At 46.6% G+C, this 22616-nt stretch overlaps 1 protein-coding gene across 1 annotated transcript; it reads left to right on the plus strand.

Moving 5' to 3' along the window:
- Window positions 1-1967: 1967 nt before the first annotated feature.
- Window positions 1968-21393, plus strand: HDHD5 (haloacid dehalogenase like hydrolase domain containing 5; the record flags this gene model as incomplete). The annotated part of the gene is made up of 8 exons (XM_080914573.1): window positions 1968-2093; window positions 8758-8961; window positions 10930-11042; window positions 12910-13003; window positions 14360-14390; window positions 16728-16902; window positions 20147-20335; window positions 20487-21393. 8 exons carry the CDS (start codon window positions 1968-1970, stop codon window positions 20812-20814), a joined length of 1260 nt encoding a protein of 419 aa, XP_080770699.1. The 3' UTR covers window positions 20815-21393.
- Window positions 21394-22616: the final 1223 nt, after the last annotated feature.

Raw genomic sequence — 22616 nt, forward strand, 5'->3', positions numbered from 1 at the left:
GGTATCTAACTTTAGGTCTACCCTAAGAAGTGGATACCATACTGTATGCATCCATTTTCCACCATAAATAGTCAATAAACAGTTTAGAACCATGGACTGTCTCTTTCATCTAGATCCGCTGCGAGAAGCCATGCTTACAGAGCTGAAGTTTAATTCTCCTGTAGAAGGACTCTCTGTTGTCCCAGCCGACAAGATAAGGACAGTCACTGTCTGGACAAGCTGGAGCTCTCCTCTCCTCAGTCCCCCCCCCCCCCCCATTCTCTGCTCTTCCTCCCCCCACATTCTCTGCTCTTCTTCTCCTCCCAGTGGTCTGCGGACCCTCAACCAGCTCTGGCTTTCCCATATCTCAGACTGTGCTTTCCCACTCCACATCAGAGTCTCGATATTTTTCTAAATTAGTTTCTTATTTGAATAGAAGAAAGAGGTTAAAAAAAAAAAACCTAGACAGCTTTATCTCTTGGCTGGGTTTATGTGCTGTGTGTTATGGTGGGTTTGACTAACGGCAATACATCTTCCAGTTTTTCATCAACAGTGGTTACTGATTTATCATCTCAGCCTTCAAAGCCGAGAAGCAATGCACACAACGGAAGTGAGTTTCTCCTTGTCCCTTTCTGTCAACCCCACCCCTTCTCCTCTAGTGATAAATACACTGTAGGCTCACTGATATTTTTGTATGATTTTATTCAGGAACAGCTCAAAGACTAACAAAAGGAGCATCTCACACAATTTCATGTAGTGAGAAGAGAGATTTCTCCGGTGGCAGGCTCCTACCTCAGAACCAAGGATGATCAGACCGACTTCTACTGTCCTTGCTCTCTGACCGACGCACATTCTCTCCACAGAGTGCTTAGCTGCACACATTATATGTTTATTGAATTAATTATCTGGCTTCTAGGAACAGTGATCTTTTTACCTTGTTTCGTACACCAATCCCAGCCTCCCTACCAAGTTTGAATCAAGAGCATTCAATATGTGGCCTTCTGGGAGCTGGAGAGATGGCTCATCAGTTAAGAGCACTGACTGCTCTTCCAGAGTCCTGAGTTCAAATCCCAGCAACCACATGGTGGCTCACACCATCTGTAATGAGATCTGGTGCCCTCTTCTGGTGTGTCTGAAGACAGCTACACTTATATACAACAAATACATCTTAAAAAAAAAAAGTGGCCTTCCCAGGTTTTGGGTCAGAGCCCAGAGTAGGACTGTCATGCATGTTTACTGAGTAAAGGATTAAAAAAAAAAAGATTTATTTTGTGTATGTATGAGTACACTGTCGCTCTCTTCAGACACACTGGAATAGGGTTTCAGATCTTATCACAGATGGTTGTGAGCCACCATGTGGGTGATGGGAATTGAACTCAGGACCTCTGGAAACAGTCAGTGCTCTTAACCGCTGAGCCATCTCTCCAGCTCGAGCTAAAGATTTTAAAGAGTAAGGAGAAGCACGCCAGTCAACATTTTTTTTTTGGATGAGGCTTAGTGGACGTGGGCCTCAAAACAAAAGGTCTTCTTCCTCAACCTCGAATCCAAGGTTAAGCTGCCTTGTTCCACAGAGTACTTAGCTGCCTTATTCCACACGGTCGCCCCAGCTCCAAAAAAGTCAGACACCAAGCAAGGTTTTCTGGAGTCCAGACTTCGGCCGAGGAACACGCTCCCGGAAGTCAGCAGGTGCACTGATTGGTCAAGTGTCTGTCCTCCCAGCCCAGGCAGCCGCGCACACCGACTTGCTGACCCCAAAAGTCTCCTCTTAGTGAAGCGAGGAATCCAGAGCCTCTCCATTCAGAGCCAGTGACCAGAACGCCACCAGCGCGCTCTCCTCTCTCACTCGTATCCCGAGCTCTAGGCGCACTGTCGAACTACCACCCCCGAGAGGCCCCGCGCGGGCGCCCGCTGATTGGCTGATTGGGGAGGGGGCGCGGAGCCCGAGAATGGGCGAGACGTGCAGTCTGCGCCTGCGCGCGACGGGCGCGATGGCTGCGCTCGCCCGGCTAGGAGTCCTCGGCACCGGGCGCCATCTGTGGAAGCTGCCTGTGCGCCTGTCCGTGGGGCTCCGGGGCTGTGGACCGCGGAGGGGCTACATCGCGGACAGCGGTGAGGTGAGGACGCCTGGGGTCTGTACTCGGCAGGGCCTGCGGGCGGGAGGGCCGTGCGGGCCACTGAGCATCCTGGCCTGGGGCCACCCTCCTGCAGAACCCTTCGTCCTTCCCGAAGCGGCGTTCGGGTGCGCACCTTCCGCCGGCTGGAAGAGTCCTTGTCCCGGGAAAACGATGGGAATCAAACCCAGGTCAGCCTCGGGTGGGTTTGCAGCTCCTTCCCGCGCGCTAGGAGTGTTCTTCAGCAGTTTATTCGTTTCCACTTCTGTTCGAAGTAAGGGCTCGCGGGATTCTTTTTTCTAAAAAGGTAACTGTTTGAATATGGCCAGTAAACGGTACGGCTCAGGTGTGCAGCCATCAAGGCAAAGGAGCTGTTTTATCATCATCATGATCATTATGTGTTATTGTGTGTGTAAGAGAGGAGAGAGATAAGTAGGTATATGTAGGCACATTAGAGAACAACTTTGGGGGTCTCACCTTCCAGTGTGTGTTGTGTGGAACTCATTTCTTCAGGCTTGCAAACTCTAAACAGCTTAGCCATCTTGCTAGGCTTTGATTTTTTTTTTTTTTTAATGTTGAATTTCCAAAAATTAAGAGAGAGTATGAATTCCATATTTTTATCTTTCAAATAAACAGTCACTGCCTCTTGGCACACCTGCTTATCTCTCCCGCCTTGTGGCTGTAAGACTTCAAATCCTGGAGTTCTTATCATTTCAACCCTAAACTGTGTGGGCGTTTTAAACTGAACCACAGTGCTATTACCATGCCTAACAACTTATTTTGAAATTATAAGTGAACAGACTTGTGTGTTGGTGTGAGAAGCCTCAATATGTTCCCTAACTGACCTGGAACTCACCCTGTAGACCAGGCTAGCCGAAAATCCTTGATGATCCATTCTCCTGCTTCTGCTGCCTTAGGTGCTAGGATTCCAGGTATGTGCCACTGGGCCTGGTTTGGTAAACATCTCACAGAAGTGCTTCCCAGCTGTCCTTTGGGTTACACAACAGCCGTTACATTACTGAACACCTAGGAAATCGTAACCTCTCATCTGTTCAGGCCTGCATGCTGATTCTCTCTGGGAAGAGTAAGATGATGAAATCAGAACAAAACTATGAAAAAAGAAAAAGTAAGGGCTTCTATGGTGGTCACTCTGAAATTTACCCATGAGTCCTAGTTAGGACCCCATAAGGAATTTTTTGAGCAATAGGGAAAGGCTGCAGGGATCCTGAGAGCCACTGGGTATGAATGAAGTACACTGAGTAGAGGAAATATACTGATTACACCGGAAGGTGATGTGAGCAGTGTGGCCAGAGACTTCAGTCCCTCCTAGAACCTTCCCTTGCTTCCAGGAACAGCCCAAGGAGTAATGAAAGGGCCCCAGCTTTGCTGCTAACTCAGTTTGAATTGGAATCCTGGACCAGTACTTGTAAAACCAGCAGAGAAGCCCTTGACTTATTATTCTCTCAGAAGTTGGTCCTATGATTAGGGGGAAGGAGCTGAGAAAAGAACTCAGGTAGGCGCCATACAAGTTAGGTAAATAATTGGTCACATTCCTTAGTAGCTTTTTTTTTTTTTTTTCCTGTTATGTGTCTGGCTTGGAGCCCAGTATATGCTCCTGAGCTAAGGTGCAGTGGGATCAGCCTTGGAGGCTTTTGGCTCTGTTTGTGTATTTCCTGCATGCATGAGAGCTTGCTAAGTGTCTCTGGCTGTATTTTCTGGTGTATTTAGAAGTGGGAGTCTTATTGCTTGGGGTTGGTATCTCCTTTTTTCCAGTTTTCCTGCCCACCTTCAACTTGGCCATGAGCTAAAACCATGCATAAGCTGGTAAAGGCCACTCCTCTGGGAGCTCTTACTTGCTTAATGGAAGGAAAATGGAGCCATTACTTAGTTTCCTCCTTAGCTTACCTGATGCAGACAGTCATAATTTCATCTCCTTGGTTTGCACCTTCTTGGTTTCCCATCTAACCTGGGCTGCTGTTTCTCTGAGGTTTCTGATTGGTTTTCATGTGTTCCACCCTTAAATGGTGCTATTCTTCCTACTTTCCACTTTCAAAAACAAAAAAAACCAAACAAAGCAAAAAAAAACAAAAAAAACAAAACTACTTTTGAAAACAATTTTTGCCAGGTAGTGTTGGCACACACCTTTTATCCCAGCACTCAGAAGGCAGAGGCAGGGGGATCTCTGTGAGTTTAAGGACAGCCCAGTGTACAGAGCTAGTTCCAGGACAGCCAAGGCTACACAGAGAAACTCTGTCTCAACAACAAAAAAATCATGTGCAGCTGTATGTCTACGTGTGTGTGTGTGTGTGTGTGTGTGTGTGTGTGTGTGTCTGAATGTGGGTGTGTGTCTGCATGTGGGTATTCACACCTAAAGGCACATACCTTTTGGCAGCCAGAGACTTCAAATCCTCTGGAGATGAAGTTGCTGGGGACCAAACTTGGGTCCTCTGAAAGAGCAGCAAGTGCTCTTAACCACTGAGCATCTCTTCAGCCTGACAGACATTTCCACCTGTAGTCCTGACTTCTCCACACCTGCTGAACAGGTCCATCCGGACCGCCCACCTGCTGCTCCCCACATCAGCATCAGTCCTTTCTTTCCTGGTTCCCTGTCTCCTAATAAAACCCATGTTGATGGCTGTTGCTCTTCTTCTCTTCCTCTGTCATTATGTAATGTTGCATTTTTTTAATTTTGTGTGTGTAAATCATATAAAATAGTGAGTTTCAGTGTGACATTTTTCTTACAGGCAATGCAGTAGGGATGTAGATTAGGGGAAATATGACGGGAACCCTTCCTTTAGTCATCCAGCTTTTCTGTTTCGTCTTTTTAAGATTCCGTATATGAGGGAAACTGTGATGTTTGCCTTTCTGTACCTGGCTTATTTATTGATAGATCAGTTCATCCATTTTCCTGACTTTTCCATTCTTGTTGCTGCTATTTGAAATAAAATCACCACCATTGCTGTGTTGGTTGCAGAAGGTTCCCTCTTCTCCCTCACCTGGATTCCAGTCAGTCTTTCTGTTTTTCCCTCTGTTGGTAAAATTCCTCTGCAATCAGGCCTGAGGATGCCATTTTTCTATTTCAAATTTCAAGGCCTAGGAGTCTTGTGGTTAGTCCTCCATCCCTGTAGGTGAGGTACATTGGCCAAGGCCTTTGTCATTACCCATGTTCCTCAGCTCTAGGGGTAAGTGCTCAGCATAGACTGTCCTGGGGCTGTGTTTTCAAGTCTTTTCTCCTCATCTGTAGTCAGGGGCTATTCCTGTCCTGCCCAACTCATTGGGCTCTTGGGAGAAGTGATGTTTTGTCTTGATTTACACTTATTATATGTGTGCACATTTGTGTATGTGCATGGCACAGTTCATGTGTGAAGGTCAGAGGCAAATTGCACGAGTAGGTTCTCAGCCACCTATAGATTGTGTGGATTTAACTCAGCTTGGCAGGCTTTCTTGGCAAGTGGCACTACCCATTGAGGCACCCGATGGCCTGATGGTTTTGAAACAGTTTCACGAGTTCAGAATCCTCTAAGTCTTCCAAGTGCTGGGACTGCGGGCACTCACCACAATACTTAGTTTAACAGAGCTTTGATAGGTGAATTTAATATTTAATGCTTTTATTGATAGCTCAAAGTTCTCTTGCAAGAAACTCAGCCTGTTTAATAATACATGTAATTATCAGACTTAACAATGTTCAGAGCTAGGGAGGTAACTCTTGCCTAGCATATATAAGGTCCAAGGTTCTATCTCTAGTGATTCTGAGAACTTAGAAACTTTGGAAGGATTCCTGTTTGTGAAAATGCTGCTGTTTAGCATCTTGTTTTCTAGGTTAGCTGCTCCTTCTGTTAACATGAGGGACTGGGTGGAGCCTTGTGTTGGTTTTTGTTTATTAAGACAGGTCTCATTGTAAAGCTCTGGCTGGCTCCAGCCTCCGAGCACTAGGACTAAAGGATTGTGACACTGTGCCTTTTCTTACCTGTGGTTTGGCTTGCTCTCCACTGATAGAGCTCTGTGCATAGACTGCATGTGTTCTAAGAATGGCTTGACCTAGTTGGCACCAACAAAGGAGAAATGGCAGACAGGTTAGGCTGGTTCATTTGTTTTGATAATTGAGAAATATCTTTTATATTAACAGGCAGTTTATAGACTTAAGAAATGGAATGTTTAGAAATTGGGAAATGGACCCTAGAAGTGATGGTACACACCTTTAAACTTGAGAGGTCGAGGCAGGCAGATGTCTGAGTTCCAGGACAGCCAGAGTTACACAGAGAGACCCTGTCTCAACAAAGGGGTGTGTGTGTGTGTGAAAATTGAGCTTTTTGTTAGGGAGGCAGAACCTTGGGCCTGATGCCTGATAGGTAAAAATACTACCACCGAACTATGTCTCCAGCCTTGAATATTTTTTAAATATTTAAGTTAATGAAGTTTAATAATTATTTAATATTGCAAGGATGAAATATGGTGCCAGTGGCTGTGTAGGTTGACATGTGCTTTTCAGAAGAATTAATTCTCTACATCTCCCATGTGTGGTTGGGAACAACGCTCATAGTCCCAGGCTTGGCAGCAAGTGGCTATACCTGCTGAGCCCGGTTCACTGGCCAAGCTAACTTTTTTTTTTTTTTTTTTTGGTTGCCTTAGGTTGCCTTATACTCACTGTATAATCCTGGCTGGAACTTGCTGTGTAGATGAGGCTGGCCTTGATGTCACAGAGATGGTTTCCTCTACCTCAGGAATGACTAATGCCCTGATTTAAACTTTCTAAAACAGATGAAACAGTGTCATTGGTTCATTCACTCTGAATGTTATGGAACTAGAAATGATGTTTAGGGAGTGGTCTGTCTATGGCTACAAACTGGCAAGTCCCCAAAGAGACACCAACTAAAAATTGTAAGGTGGGCTGCTGGGCATGGCGAGCCATGTCCAATCCCAGTATTTAGGAAGCAGAGGCAGGAGGATCTCTGACTTTGAAGTTGGCTCAGTCTACAGAGTGAGTTCCAGAACAGCCAGGGCCACACATTTCAAGCACTGTCTTGAAAAACCCAAACAAACAAAAGTAGTAAGATGGAAATAAAGAACAACATAGTTGCATTTGTACTTGTGTGCATATAGGCAGGAGACAGTTAAAATGTATGTAGTAGGTGCTACGTTTCTAGAGAACATACTAGAGAAAGACCATCTGGGAGGGTTGTGAATCTCTTAAAGTGCTTCATTTGTTTAAGACTTTGTGGGTGCTGTTACAGTAAAATGAACACATACACACGCATACACACATACACACGCATACACACATACACACACATATATAATTTTTTTAAAGACAAAATTATGTAGCCCTGGCTGCCTGAACTTACTGTGCAGCTGAGGTTGGCCTCTTAGGTGCTAGGATTATGGGTACATCACTGAACATGATTATAAAATAATTTTTTTCTTTTTGAAAATGATGCTAGAAACTGAATGTATGTCCTCAAGCACACTAGGCAGTTACACTTACCACTAAGGATATTCCCAGCCTCTAACACAAAATCTCTTCCCCACATTTCAGTTAAACTCTTGGCACCAGTGTCCTGACAGGAATGCTTCAGGAATTTGTGTGTTGTCCTGGTGCGGGACCCTGCTCATCTCTGGCTCACTCCAGTCTTAGTGCGTGTGCTGGCAAAGTGGGCACCAAAACAAAACCTTAACAGGTGGTGTGGCTGGGCATGGTGACACACAACACAGTGACACACAATGCCAGCAACTGGAAGCAAGGCCATGGCAGGTGGATCTCAAGCTGGCCTCGTCTAAATAGTGAGTACCAGGCTGGCCAGTCCACAAAGCGAGGCTCTGAGAGAGGTGGGAGATTGGGGGGCGGGGGAAAAGATGGGGCCTGATAGACGGCTCAGTACTTATGAGCACTGGGTGCCATTACCAACATCTCTTTGGTGGCTCACAACGACCCGTAACTCCAGTTCCAAGTGATCCAACACCCTCTCTGACCTCTTGAGGTATCATACACACATGGTGTACAGTATATACAACCAGGCAAAACACTCACATGCATAAACATTGTTTTAAAGATGTCTATGAAGACCAGCGTTTTTGGTTAAATTGTTTATATCTCCCAAAGAGAACCTGGTACAAAATTATATTTTAATAATTATAGCTATGGGGTAAAAAGGAGTAAAAGAGAAATATAAGCTGGTTGTACCAAAGTGCTGGGCTCCCGTTTTCTTTGGATTTCTCTATTTACAATTTTAAATAGCTTATATTTACTTTGGGCCTTACTAAGTAGCCAGTACTTGCCTCAAATTCACTATGTAGCTAGCCCAAGTGGACATGCCTGCCTCTGCCTGCTGAGTGTGGACTGTAGGTGTGTGCTCCTGTGCCTGGTACAAAGTTAGTTTCAGTGAGGTTGTTCTGTGTTTGATAAACTTGGTAAACTTAACTTCTTTGCTGCAGGTGGATTTGGTCAGTCAGAAGCCTTGGTACACTCAGTGGTAGAGTTGTTGCCTATCATGTGCAAGGCTTGATCTCTGGTACTGCCAAAAGAGAACAGGAAAGAAAGCAGGCTGTGCCTCCCTCTTCTGTTCCAACAGTGGTCTGAAGATGAACCTTCGTGCATGAGGTTGTTTCTGTTCCTGAGTTTCTTCTGTCTCTTGATACATGCAGTGCTATTTCTCTCTCCTTCCTCTTGTAGCGTTCTCCCACCTTTGGCTTACTGTTCGACATTGATGGAGTGCTGGTTCGAGGCCATAGAGTGATCCCAGCTGCTCTGGAAGCATTCAGCAAGCTGATAAACTCCCAGGGGCAGCTGCGGGTACCTGTGGTTTTTGTCACAAATGCTGGGAACATCTTACAGCATAACAAAGCCCAGGAGCTGTCATCCTTGCTCGGGTGTAAGGTAAGAGGCAGCCAGAGGCATGGAAACCCAAGACAAGTTCCTATTGGAACCTCCGCTTCAGCCTTTCATCCCTCTTGGTTAGGTTGAGGTACAGTTGGGGCAGTGGGAGTCTGAGACTAAATAAGTCCTCAAAGTTCTAGCCTAGACTTGTGATGAAATCAATAGTCTTCACACACGGTTGAGTGAGCACAGAAATCCTGCTTGTGGGGCTGAGGATGTAGTTCAGTTGATAGATTTTGTGCCCAGCCTGTGTGAAGCTGTGTGTGGCTATAGTGGTGTACACTTGTGGGCCTTGTTTAAATCTAGGCAGGGCTACAGGATATCCTATTGGGGGGAGGAGGGAAGGGACAGGTTCTGCCTTATGTTCCAGTGTTTATTTTTGAGACAAGGACTCATGTACCTGTAGTAGGTGGTGATGACTCTGGATGTCTGGCGTCACTTCACTGATTCTGGGGTCACAGCTGTGCACCACAACACCTGCTTCATGTGCCAGGGGTTAAACTTCAGGACTAGGCAAGCACTCTGCAGGCTGAGCCGCATTTCCAGCCCAGCAGTTTAGTTTAATGACTTTATGACTCTTCTAGAAGTTTAGCCCCTGAAAGCGAAGATCACTTGTGTTGAGCATTCCACAGTGCATATGGGCTGCGCAGTAACAGCTCTTGTTAATGATAGGAATAGAAAGGCAGGTACCTGAGAGAGAGGCAGAAGCAGCAAGGTCATGACCTATAGGCGACTTGGGCTGCATAGTGAGACTTTGGGTCAAGAAAATAACAAAACTCGCAACCATGCACACGGCCCGCAGACGTGGCTCTCTGCGGTGCTGTCCTCTGAAAGCCAAGCATCTTTTCCTAGCATCCAGGACAGGTAAGGGTGAACTTAGTTTTGTGAAGGGGTTCTTTGTAACCAAGAGAGTCAGTAAAGGCTGAGTGGTGGTTGAATGCAGCGTAGAGGCTGAATCCAGGACATTGAAACCCTTTCCTAAAAGCATTTCGAGGATCTGGTGTGGTCATGAACACTTCTGTTCGCACAGAGGAGACCAAGGAAAGAGGATATAACACGAGTTGAGGGCCAGCCAAGCTGTGCAGTGAGACCTCCATCTCAAAACTGTAATAAAGACAGCGCTGTTGGAGTTTGTGCAGATGTTGAAAAGCTAAATCTTGGGAGCTGGGGAGATGGCACAGTGGGCAAAGTGCTTGAGTTTGATCTCTAGCACCCATCTGAAAAGCCAGGCTTGGTGGCACATCTGTAACCACAGAGTTGGAGGAGGTTACAGACAGCTGTATCCCTGCTGCTCGCTGGCCAGCCAGTCTGGCAAAACAGGAACTCAAAAAATAAGGTGGAGAATAACTAAAAAAGATACCCAGTTTTGACCTCAGGTTCTCACATGCATCTTCTCACATACATGTGCACACACATGCATACAACACAAACTAGACCTTGGACTGGGGTTTGAGTCAATGATAAAATACTTGCTTCTATTTGCAAGGCCCTGGTTCAGTGCCAGCACAGCAGAGGTAAGGGTAAGCTCAGTTTTTAAGTAGAAGTGGAAACACAATGTCAAGGTCCAGATATATTCTGACAGACCATGCTTGGAAAGTCTGCGGTTTCCAGCATGGGTATTAAGAACTCTCAGAGGGGTCTTTGAGCTAAGCCCAGGAGGAGCTTATACTTGATAATGCTTCTCTTATTTTGATGTTGAGAATTAAATTTGCAGTCCCCTACAGACAACCAATGGGCTCCCATACTGGGCTAGTTAGTACTCTGTCACTGAGCTACATTCCTAGTCCTAGGTAAGTTCTTATTGCTATGTGGCTAAGTTGTAGCAAGTGTCAGGTGCTAGGAGAGCCTTTTACAATGTATGTTTTAGAAACCTCCCACCCCCAGTAGCAGACCACAGTGGCTGTCTCTCTGTTATTTTCTCTCAACTCTATCTTCCCCTGCTTTTCCATTCCTTGGTTGTCTCTGTAGGTGGATCCAGACCAAGTCATTCTTTCTCACAGCCCCATGAAACTCTTCTTGCAGTACCACAACAAGCAGATGCTGGTGTCTGGGCAGGGACCCCTGGTGGAAAATGCCAGAGCGTATCCTTTTTGTTTTGCTGTCTGGATGGAGAGGAGGGTGAAGACCTGGGGTGTCAGAGTTGAGTGGTGGGATGTTGGGAAACATGGATAAACACTTTGTGTGGTCGGTCCTTGAGGCTGTTGGTAACAGACCACATCCTACATCAGAGCCACGTGCAAATCTTAATGTCCGGAGTCCTTTGTCTTAATCTTGAGGAATCTTGATCTGTTATGTCTTCATAAAAACTTAAGAATCTCTTACGTCAACAATTCTCATCTTGTGGGTTATGACCATTTCACAGGGATTACATATCAGATAACTTTAGAGTTTACATTATGATTTATAACAGTAGCAAAGTTACAGTCATGAAGTAGCAACAACAATAATTTTATGCTTGGGGGTCACCATGACATGTGGAACTGTATTAAAGGGCTGCAAGTGTTAGGAAACTGAGGACTGCTGCTCTAGGCAAACACGCCGGAAGTGTGGGAGTCTCGCTCCAGCCTTCTTCCTTCCTTGTCAGCTCCTGTTCTAGAATAGTGTGCTTTTTGGTCATGTGTTCTCAGAAAGCAAAGGACATGGTTTCTGTCCTCAGGCATCTTGTTCATGTACCCTGGATGCTTCCTGGGCACCATGCTAGGCTGTGCTCTGAGGCAGGTTGGGACCCAGACAAGAGCATGGGGAGTGGACTTCCTCAGGGGCGTCAGACTTGGGAAGGGAAATCACCTGCCAACAGCAGAGGAATGTATGAGGGAGCGGTGTTCTCTAGAGGAACGGAATTGATCGGATAGACATAAGTGGGGTTTATTCACTTCTCTTACACAGTAGGAGCTGGGTAGTTCAGAAATGGCCGTCTACTGGTAGAGAGCCTAAGAACTCTGTAGCTGCTCAGTCCACACCAACTGAGGCCTCAGCAGCCTCAGTCTGGCACTGAAAGCCCAAATCTTCTGCAGAGAGCTTCAGTACATGTTGGAATTCCTAAGACCTCTTATATCTGGACCATCTCCAAAAAGTGCTCTACTCTGGGGAGAGTCTTTCCCCCTCAGCTAACCCTTTGATTCATGTCTCTTAGGTGACAGTCATCCCAGGGGTGGGAAGTAAGCACAGGTATGAGGGCACTGTGACCGAGTCTGACCACCTGTGTGACTGTCAGTGTCGTGGTTTCCTCTGTTTGTGTCTGTTGTGTTACTTCCTGGGGAGCTGTGAACAACCACTGATGCAACCCAGATAGGGAAACAAACAGACCGTTGTCCTGGTGAACCAGGCAGTTAGTTGGGGTGAGAGGCGACATTTCACCAAAAGGCACACCTCAGAAAATCCTACGGTGGCATGGATGATGGTTGGTGAAAGCTGCATCCCGGGACCCGGGAGCTCCCTGCACAGCCTGCAGCAGCTTGGCTAGCGGCAGTGTCTGTCCCCCAGAATCTTGTATAACCATCTAGTGGGGGGAACTTTAAGCAGTGTGGGAGGGAGGTTGTGGATCTGGTAACTTTCAGGGGTTTCCACCTCCCTCCGGGAGGGAATGTTTTAATCCAGAGGAAATAGCTATCCACCTGTTACTTGATTTTGCCTAGCTCCTCCCAACCCAGTACTTAGGGACATTTTACCCACGAAGCACTAGTTTGAATGGCCCTGAGCATGGCAGAAGCTCCTGAGTACACAGTAGGGTTTTGACCTCTTGTTCTCTGGGTCTTGCTGGTGTGGATAGAGTATCGGGTACCAAGGGATTGCACTGGTCTTGCGTGCATCTGTTCTGTCTGTAGATTTATGATAGCTGCCTGCCTGCCATGGTCTGGGCTGGGTTTGGTTCTGCCCTCTTCCCACCTGATGTATCTAGAAAAGCGTCTTCCCAGACTGTGTAGCTTTGCTTCCCTGATCTTGCTACAGACTAGGCTTCCAGAATGTGGTGACAGTAGATGACCTGCGAACAGCCTTCCCCCAGCTGGACATGGTGGACCTTCAGCGGCGGCCGAAGACCATGGTAATAAAGACAGGGTGGGTCCTTTACCCTTCACAATATTTCTGGGCTCTTTTTGTGGTTGTCTTCCTGTTTACTCTCAGTGTTGGCTCCTCGTGTTGATTTTGCCACCCTTCTGAGAGGAGCTGCATTTGTTTTATGGTGTTCTGCACTGGTCTTCTCACAGTACTTGGCCGAGGATTGTGTTCCCTGGATAGATGAGGATGGCCGAGAGAAGCAGTGGGCTCCACACTAGGGCCCTCTGCTTTGTTGGAATTACCTAGCAACTCTGTTCAGAGTCTTGGCATTTGCTTCAGTCAACAGTGCACTTTGGTGGCTTCCCCAGGTTTTCCTGAGGCCACTAACTTCTGTCTGTTACTCACCCTGCTCCTTTAAGCTGAAGCACAGCCAGGCTGCCTTGTGTGGAGAAACATTGATGACTGTCTTCCCGTGTCCTGCTGTGCAGCTCATAGTTGAAGAAAGCAGCTCCATTTCTTTTTGCACTTCTTGTGGCCAAACCCAGGGTTGTACAGACTTGGGAAGTCTCTGCCAACTAAGCTACGCCTCAGCCCATGATTTCTTATTTCATGGATCATCAGTTCCAGGCCACTCTTTGATCCTTTGGAGTATGACTGCCTGCCTCCTAAGGGCCTCTTGGCCCATTCCTTATAAGATTTTTTTTTATACATTTAATAGCTTATCTTAAAAATTTAGGATTTGATGAAATACATTTACAGACAGATAAGCTTACTTCATTAATTTAATAGAAAATGGGTTATAAGTTCTCCTACCAGGATTTTCTAGCTGTAGAGCAGATCCTGTCCTTTGAGAGCTTTTTCTTGAGTCACTAAAATTCTGAACCAGAATATAGAGTGGGAACACATCTCAGAATAGCTCCAAGGCTGAGTCAGGCACAGGAGAAGTGACTCACATCAGCCAAGACTACAGTGGCTCAGGGAAGAGTGAACCCCAGACTGGTAAAGAGAAAATCTCCACAACTGGCATAAGGGTGAGAGGCCTTGTGCCCAGAGAGCGCCTCTCTCAGGCTACCTTCTCCTTTAGCTCCCTGACTCTAGAGGCCCTTGCTTGGCCAGGGCCTTGTTTTCTGTCCTGGCTGGAGAAGCGCAGCTGACCACCACCCCTCTTGGCTAACTTTCCACATGGCATCCCTCAGCCTGTATTGAGTCCAGCCTGGACCTTGGCTTTCTTTCCCTTGTGCATCTTCTTCCTAAGTTCTGTCTTCTTCAATTGAGCTGATCCTTGGGGGTGATCTCTGACCTGTGGGGGACCTGACTTTCCTGCTACTCAACTCTGGAGACTAGATGTTCCAGGACTGGAAAGTGACTAGCATTGATGGGCCTGTTCTTTGTCTTTTGGCAGCACCTGAGGAATGACTTCCCTGCCATTGAAGGTAAAAGAGGCCCTGTGCCTGGGTAGGTGTGGGTTCTTTGTTTCCCTCTCTCCTTTCAGATTCTTATGCAGATGGTGCATGTCAGTATACATCAGGACCTGGGTCACCTGAGGTATAGCCCTGGCTGTCCACTTGCTACTCTGATACATGTAATGAGGGTTTCTTCTCTACAGTGCTTAGCTTACTTGAATTATAAACATGGTAACTGTTAAGAGGTGACAGGCATGGACAGTCTAGTATAGTGTCACTTAGGTCTCCCTTGGACAATAACGACATTGTAATTTCTTGTTGCCATCCTGATGTAAAATAACTTTCTCATAACTCATATCAGAAAGTAATCAGTGACCAGTTGTGATATGTGTTTGTAGCCTCCCACTTGTCGGGCTGAGGTGGAAGGGTTTGAGTTCAAGGCTATCTGGGCTTCACAGCGACTCTTATCTCAAAGCCAAACAAAGTCATTTAGTGCAGAATTATACCAGGGAGTGAAAGGAAAAGGTCTTGGTGAGACATTGGTGTTGGAATTATCTGAGAAGTAAAAGGATTGTTCTAAACAGAGACCAGGAATGTTCCAGCAACAGATCAGGCTGTGCTTATAGCTCCAGTACAGGCATGTGGACAGAATTGCCACTGGTGAATTCATTTCTAAAATGGAGAACAACTCCTGATGTTTTGTTTTGTTTGGAGACAGGATCTCTTTGTGTAGCCCTGGCTGTCCTAGAACTTGCTCTGTGGACTAGGCTGCCCTTGAGCTCACAGATGTGCTTGACTCCGCCTTCCAAGTGCTAGATCAGAGTTGTGTGCCACCACTGCCCAGCTAATTCATGCTAAATTTTTAGCCAAGAGACTCCTAATATTTCTTAAAAATTGTTAAAACCATACAAAAATACTTTGGAAGGCTGGAGAGATGGCTTAGCAGTTAAGAACATTGGATACTCTTGCAGACCTAGGTTTGAGTCCCAGCACCCACATAGTAGCTCACAACCATCTGTAAATTCAATTCCACATAAATTAGGAACCTTTAGGTGTCCACAAACCTGCATCAGGTATGGGCATACACACATGCTATCAAAACACTCATATACATAAAATAAATAAGTAATTAAACTACTTTGTGGTTAGAGATAAGATGGAGTTGCTCCAACAGTTGTGGATGGATATTGGGGTGGGACCTCAGGTACTGCTAGGATAGGGCAGTCTTTGCCTGTGTGATGTTCTCTGCTGAGTGTTCAATTCTGAAAATCAAAATATGTCCTCCATCTTTTAACTTAACTATTTTTAAAATATTTGTTTTTGATACAGGGCCTCTGTATAGCCCTGGCTGAGGCCGGCCACTCTCAAACTCACAGAGCCACCATCTTCTGTCTCCTGAGTACTGGGACTAAAGAGTGTGCCCGGTTCACACTTTTACTTCTTACTTTTATTTAGGTCCAAATATGTGTCTGTGTACATGCCACATGTATCCAGGGACCTGTGGTGGCCCAAAGAGGGTTACAGGCAGTTGTGACCCATTGGACATGGGTGCTGGGCGCTGAACTCAGGTCCTCTGCAGGAGCAGCAAATGTTTTCAGCTTCTGAGTTCTCTCTCCATCCCCTTTGCTTTGAGGCAGAGGCCTCACTCTGTAGCCTAGACTGGCCTTTGTCTTTTTTGAGAAGAAGATCTCAGGTAGTAATCACTGGCTTCTGATTTGTGGCTTGATCAGTAGCCAAGGGTGACTTTGAGCTATTTAGCAGCCCATCTCCACCTCCCAAGTGGCCATGCTGTCACGTAGGTATATGCTGTCATGGCAGGCCTTAGTTTCTGTTTATTTTGTATTGCTAGGGTTGGGATTTAGGGCCTTGTTCATGCTAAGCAAGCACTTGATTATGGAGTCAAACTTCCAAACTTGTTTCTTTTTACTTCAGATATAGTTGGGGCAACTGAAGTTTAGCAGTGAGTAACTACCACAGTTCCACGGGAGACTTGGCCATTAGGATCAGAGATATGACTGAGTGAGCCAGCCCTGAGGAGTGCAATGGTGCCTATGGGGTGAGGCATGGTGGGTAGAGCCTCCTCCACAGAAGCAGCAGCATGAGATCTGCTGCTTCCGAGAATTAGCAGGGACATGAAGGACACCCTCAGGGTGTTCCTTGCTAGGCCCTGAGCTCGGCTCATCCAGGGTACACTAGGACGTGGCTTGGCCAGGGCTGCTCAGATGTGTGCCTTAGTAAAGACTCTAGCTCTGGTTAGGTATTGCTAACTGGCCTCTGTAGTCTCTGAAGGGCCTTCAACCCACCCACCACAAAGGGTAGGGCAAGTACCCTGCTCTGCTCCCTCATCCCTGTGCCTTTGATTTTTAGGGGTCGTCCTTCTTGGGGAGCCAGTCCGCTGGGAGACAAACCTGCAGCTGATTATAGATGTCCTTCTTAGCAACGGAAACCCCGGAACTGGCCTGGCGACAGCTCCGTACCCTCACCTCCCTGTCCTGGCTAGCAACATGGATCTCCTGTGGATGGCTGAAGCCAAGATGCCCAGGTGAGGACATGGTATTCCTGACTTTTACCTCGTGAGCCTTGGAGGTGCCACCATAGCCTGGCCTTTGAGAGTAAAAGCTTTCGAGAGTTACTTCATGTCAATTATTCAACTAAAACTACAGATTGCTAAGCATGAAGATGTGCTGAGTGATTTTTAATATGTGCTCAGCCCCTTATAACCTCCACACACCATCTAATGGGCATCTTTAAAGGATATCAGTGGGTGTGCATTCACGGTTCTTGTAGTGCTGGTCCTGTCACTCCTCTGTTTGCTTCCATATGTGCACCCTAGGGATGGGAAAGCTGGAATCATAAACCAGGATTGTTCCCATGGTGTAGAGCCAAGAGCTGAGACCAGCTGTGCGGCACCTGTGTCATGGCCTTTTCTGATACGGTGTGAAACCAGCTGATGACAGAATACAGTATCTTCTCACTCTGTCGTAGACTTCCAGAGACTGTAGATAGTCAGCAGACGGTGGTCTAGATCCAAGACTCAGCCTCAAAGAGGCAGGGCTTCCTTCCTGTGACTCTCTCTCTCCCTCCTTTTCTTCCTCTTTCTGTGAGCTAGGATGTCACTGCACCATATAGCCAAGTTCACTTCAGCTCATTACCTTCCTGCCTCAGTTCTTCCATAGTTCCTATCACATTTTAAGTGTATTCTGTAGCCTGAGGTTAGATACATTCTCTGAGTTAGTGCCTTTGTTTGGGTTTATTTCTATGAACAGACACCATGACTAAGGTGCTTCTTATAAAGGATAACATTTCATTGGGGCTGGCTTACAGTTTCAGAGGTTTAGTCCATTATCACCTTGGTAGGAAGCATGGCAGAGTCCAGGTAGGCATGGTGCGGAGGAGCTGAGAGTTCTGTATCTTGACTGGCAGGCAGCAGAAAGGGCTTGGAAAGGGCTTGTGTTCTACATTGGGTGGAGCTTGAACATAGGACTTCATAGTGACACTCTTCTTCCAACAAAGCAACACCTCCTAATAGTACCATTCTCCATGGGCCAAACATTTAAACACGATCTGTTCAGACCACCACAGTTAGAATATGTTGATTCAAGATGGCGAGAGTCAGGCATGTAACTGTGAGTTGAGAAGCAACAGGGAAAAACAGTTTATGGACCAGATTTGAAGTGATTTTTAATTCAAAGAAGCCATATTTGAGATTCTTTTCCACACAATTATTTTTGTATTGTTTTGAGACAGAGTCTCACTCTGTAGCTTTAATTTATATGTGACTCACTGTGTAGTCCAGGCTAGCCTTAAAATCCTAATTATCCCCCACTAGCCTTCAGAGTACTGGGATTACAGACGTGTCACATCAGTCTCTGTTTACTCCATAATCTCAAAGGTGGTTACTGTGGTACACAGTGGTAATTCTGGCAGGAGAAGACAACCAATGTGGGCTTCACATTTAGTTCCAGACCAGCCTGGGATACAGTAAAATCCTGCTTCTAAAAATAAAAACAAAGAAAAAAAAAAAGGAAATGAAATTTCTGTGTTGTTGTAATTTTGAATTGTTTGAAATAGGGTCTCACTGTTTAGCCTGATTGGTGTTGACTTTGGCTAGTCAGCAAATCTAATTCTTGGAGACTTGGGATCTGAGGACTTGAAAGAATGGGGTGAGATATAGTCTAATGCTGTGGACAAGTTTACTTCATTCTCAGTGGGCTTTCAATCACAGCTGTGACAAAGAAAACAGTGGTCCAGGGAAAGTTGTTTGAGTTCAGACAAAATGTAAATAAACACCAGGAAGCACATACTGAATAGTAACAGAGCAGCCCTTTTCCAGAGCTTTCTCAGGACAGACAATTTAAACACAGTTGCCTGGCCCGTGTTATAGATCATATCTGAAAAAGCATGAAAGTAGGCAGAGGCCATGTTCCGATCCAGGGCACACTGACCACATTGGGTTCTGTAGCTGTGTTCTGACATCCAACAAGAATAAGTGTGTTTTATAAATTGAATGTAAACATTTGTCAGGAGACACAAAATCACATTTAGGAACAATCCAGGGAACAAAATGTACCTCTTCTTTTTTTCCTGGAGCCTCTCTCATAGTTTCCCAACATATTGTTCACCACGGGTCAGTCTTTTGACTGAGTTCTGACAGTTGTCCTGGAGTCCCCTGTATAATTTAGGCTGGACTTGAACAAGAGATCTGCTTGCTTCTTGACTGCCCCAAGTGCTGGGATCAAAGGCATGTATCACCACACCCAGCCAGAAAGTGGGATTTGTGTGTAAACAAGTGGGATTGATTATAACGTGCCAAGCGCGGTGTCTGTTAGGGATTGGTTGTCCCTGAGGATGGAATACAGAAGCACTTTACACGAGATAGTGTGTTGGCTTTCTTGTTAAAGACGTTAGCAGTCATACCTGCGTTCTTTATTAAGGACGCATGCACCTTTCTGCAGCATGCTCCTTAGACCTTGCCTGTATAATCCAGAATGGCTGCCCAAGTGTCAGCATTTCAGATGGCAGGAAGCAGCAGAGTGGGCTGTTAGCATGCAACACTGACAGAATACTTGAGTAAACAACTTAAAAGGAGAAATATTAATTTCTGCTCTATTGATTTGGGGCTGGGAAACAACGAGGTAGACAGGAGGGATCATACGCATACGTCCTATCAGGCTCTGCTTACTGACGACTCTAGCACCAGCCAAGGCATCATCAGCTGGGGACAAAGCCTTGAGCTTTGGGGGCCATGGTAAGGTCAGGAAGAGCGTGCCTCCTTGTGTTCAGGACGTTGTGTCACAGCTGGTCCAACACCTCTGCCTTGGTTGACTGTTCAGTGGGGCTTACTTGTGTAATGTATAGACAAGTGTCCACACCTAGCTTCAGGGAGGCAGTGGGCACACTCTGGCAGCCAACAGTTGCAGAACAACACCCAGTCTCAGGGTTTGGGTCCAGATAAGATGGTGTAGTGGGTAAAGGCTGCTATCAAGCTGACGGCCTGAGTTTGAGTCTTGGGACTCATATAAAGTTGGAGTGAGACTGACTCCAGTTGTCCTCTCTCCTCCATATGCGCAGTGCACATGGACATTCATAATATCAACTTTATAAAACCAAAACACTGTTTTTGGGAGAGACTTTCAGGGTTTTGCTGCCCTGGGGAAATTGCCTGCTCTTGCCGTAGTTTCTTCATGTGAAATGACTATGGGAAGGGAGTGCAGGTTGGTTGCATGGAGGCAGCTTAGGTGGCCGGTGGCCTGAAGGCTGAATTGCTGAGATCTCTCCTTGGGCAGGTTTGGTCATGGTGCCTTTCTCCTGTGCCTGGAGACCATCTACCGCAAAATAACGGGCAATGAGCTGAAGTACGAGGGTCTGATGGGCAAACCCAGCATCCTCACCTACCAATATGCAGAGGACGTCATCAGGCAGCAGGCTGCCAGGAGGGGCTGGGCCGCCCCCATCAGGAAGCTGTATGCTATAGGGTAAGTCCACTACATCCCCATTCTCCTGGCTTCTTTTCTTTCCATCTGCCCACACCAGTCTGCCCCCCAGGCTGATCTCTGTTTTAGTAGCTTCAAAACATTAAACTTAAATTTTTTTTCTTTATGCCCTCTGGCATTGCTGTCCTGCCAGTGATAACCCTATGTCTGATGTCTACGGTGCCAACCTGTTCCATCGGTACCTGCAAATGGCAAATCGTGGAGAGAAGGCACAGTGGACTGATGGACAGGAGAAACAGCGGCCTTCAGCAACCCAGAGCTGTGCTTCCATCCTGGTATGCACTGGCATCTACAGTTCTCAGGACTCAGGCTCCCAAGTGCCTGCTCCTGGAAGGGCAGAGCTTCCATTCCATGGGCACCGAGACTTCGACTTCATACCAGAGCTCCTAGAGGCCTCCCACGTCGTTGATGATGTGAATGAAGCTGTGCAGCTGATTTTCCACCAGGAGGGCTGGGATTGAGAGTAAGGTGTAGCAGAGGCAAAAAGGGACATGTGCCTCAGGGAATCCTATGCGCCAGGCTGTGGTCTGGCTCACAGGCATCAAGTCCAAGTCTGGTCTCTTGCCATTACTTCCTGGGACAAAGAAGACCACAGCTTCAGTAGCTACAGGATGCCCTTTTGGGCAGCATTTCAGGAGGAGGGATGGATTTCTGGGCCCTTCCAGTGCGTTTCTTGCAGTCAGACCTCATGCTGGTCCCTTTACCTCTGTGCCTCAGTGTCCTCTCAGTGAGGACCTTTTTCTTCCAGACAGGGTCTCACTGTTGTAGCTCTGGCTGTCCTGGAACTCACTGTGTAACCCAGGTTGTCCTGAAACTCAGATCTGCTTGCCTCTGCTTCCCCAGTGCGGGGATCAAAGGTGCCCTCACACCAGCCTCGGTAAAGACTGTAAGACTATGTGGAAACTCTGGAGAGCCTTTGGTGGCACTGATGGAAGCACTGTGCCAGGGAGGGTGTGACTAACACTCTCAGTAGTGTTTACTGTGTTTACAGTGATGCCCAGAGACTTCGGGGCTTTTTTTTTTTTTTTAATTAAAAACTATCCTAGTATTTGTTACGTTGTGTCTTGTGAAGTTTTGTATGGAATGTGCTAGAAGTCCTGTGAGGGAAGGTTTGGGGGAGTGGTACACAGGGTACTCTTCCTGGGTTGAAGAGTTTGTGGCATTTCATTCCCTAAGCATGGTGGGTGTCTCCTGCTGTCCAGTCTTCCCAGCCCCAGGTGCGGCTCGGCTTAGTAATGTCTAGTCAGTGCTATTTACATTCTGTCCCCAAAGAGGAATCCTTCTCTAGCTTCCCCTTGTCTCTTCCACAACCTTGGCATTTGTCAAATATCTTGCTGCTATAGCGTGGCTATTGACTGCCTTTCAAAGTTCCATGTCCTGAATGCTGGAGGACTTACTGCCCAAGATCTAGACTTGGTGACACTTAGCCCTAATCTCAGCATTCTGAAGGCCAAGACAGGAGCATTTTGCATTTGAGGCCAGTCCAGGACACATCAGAATACTGTCTCAAGAAATGTAGACAAAATAAAGAAAGAAACCCTGACTAACAGACTCAAGGTTCCTGCCCTTGTCTTACTGTGGTAGTCACTTGATAGGACACGAACTCTATTCCCTCTGTTCCCCTCTTTCTCCTCCCTTCCTCTTCCCTCTCCTTCCCTTCTCATCCATCTGGCCTTGAACCCCTGATCTTCCTGAGATTATAAAGGTACACCACCATGCTGGGCTTTTTTTCTTAAAATACTGTCGGTTGGCTACATCTGACTAACTTCTTGATACCTCCGGATTCTTGGTTGTTCTAAGGTGAGGAGCAAAGGAGATTGAGGGGGTAGCCCATGAAGTAGGGGAATGGAGAGGTGGCATCATAGAAGCTCAGTGAAGAAACTGCTCCATTCCCACTCCTGAGGACCAGAGAGCTTAGCTGTGCCTAAAGCCAAGCACACCCACTCTAGTACCTCACAAATAACGCAGCTTCTCCTGTTGCTCAGGGGCCCCCTCCTCATGGTCGGGGCCAGAGGCTTGAAGTCACACTTCTCTCATTTTCCACGTTGGCGCTACTCTGAATGCATGCAGCGTGGGAACACTGACTACCTTAACCTACCTGTATTAGCTATAGCTTCCTGTGGCTCCTGGGATGGGATGAGGGAAGACACAGAAAAGCTTGAATTGGTGGGCCGAGCTCTGATGGAGAAGCCGCCAGACTCTGCAAGCATGTTTACTACATACAGTTGGACAGGAAGGTGGGGTTTCTGCAGACATTTGGACA

This window comes from Micromys minutus (assembly GCF_963924665.1).
Source record: "Micromys minutus genome assembly, chromosome: 3".
NCBI lineage: Eukaryota > Metazoa > Chordata > Mammalia > Rodentia > Muridae > Micromys > Micromys minutus.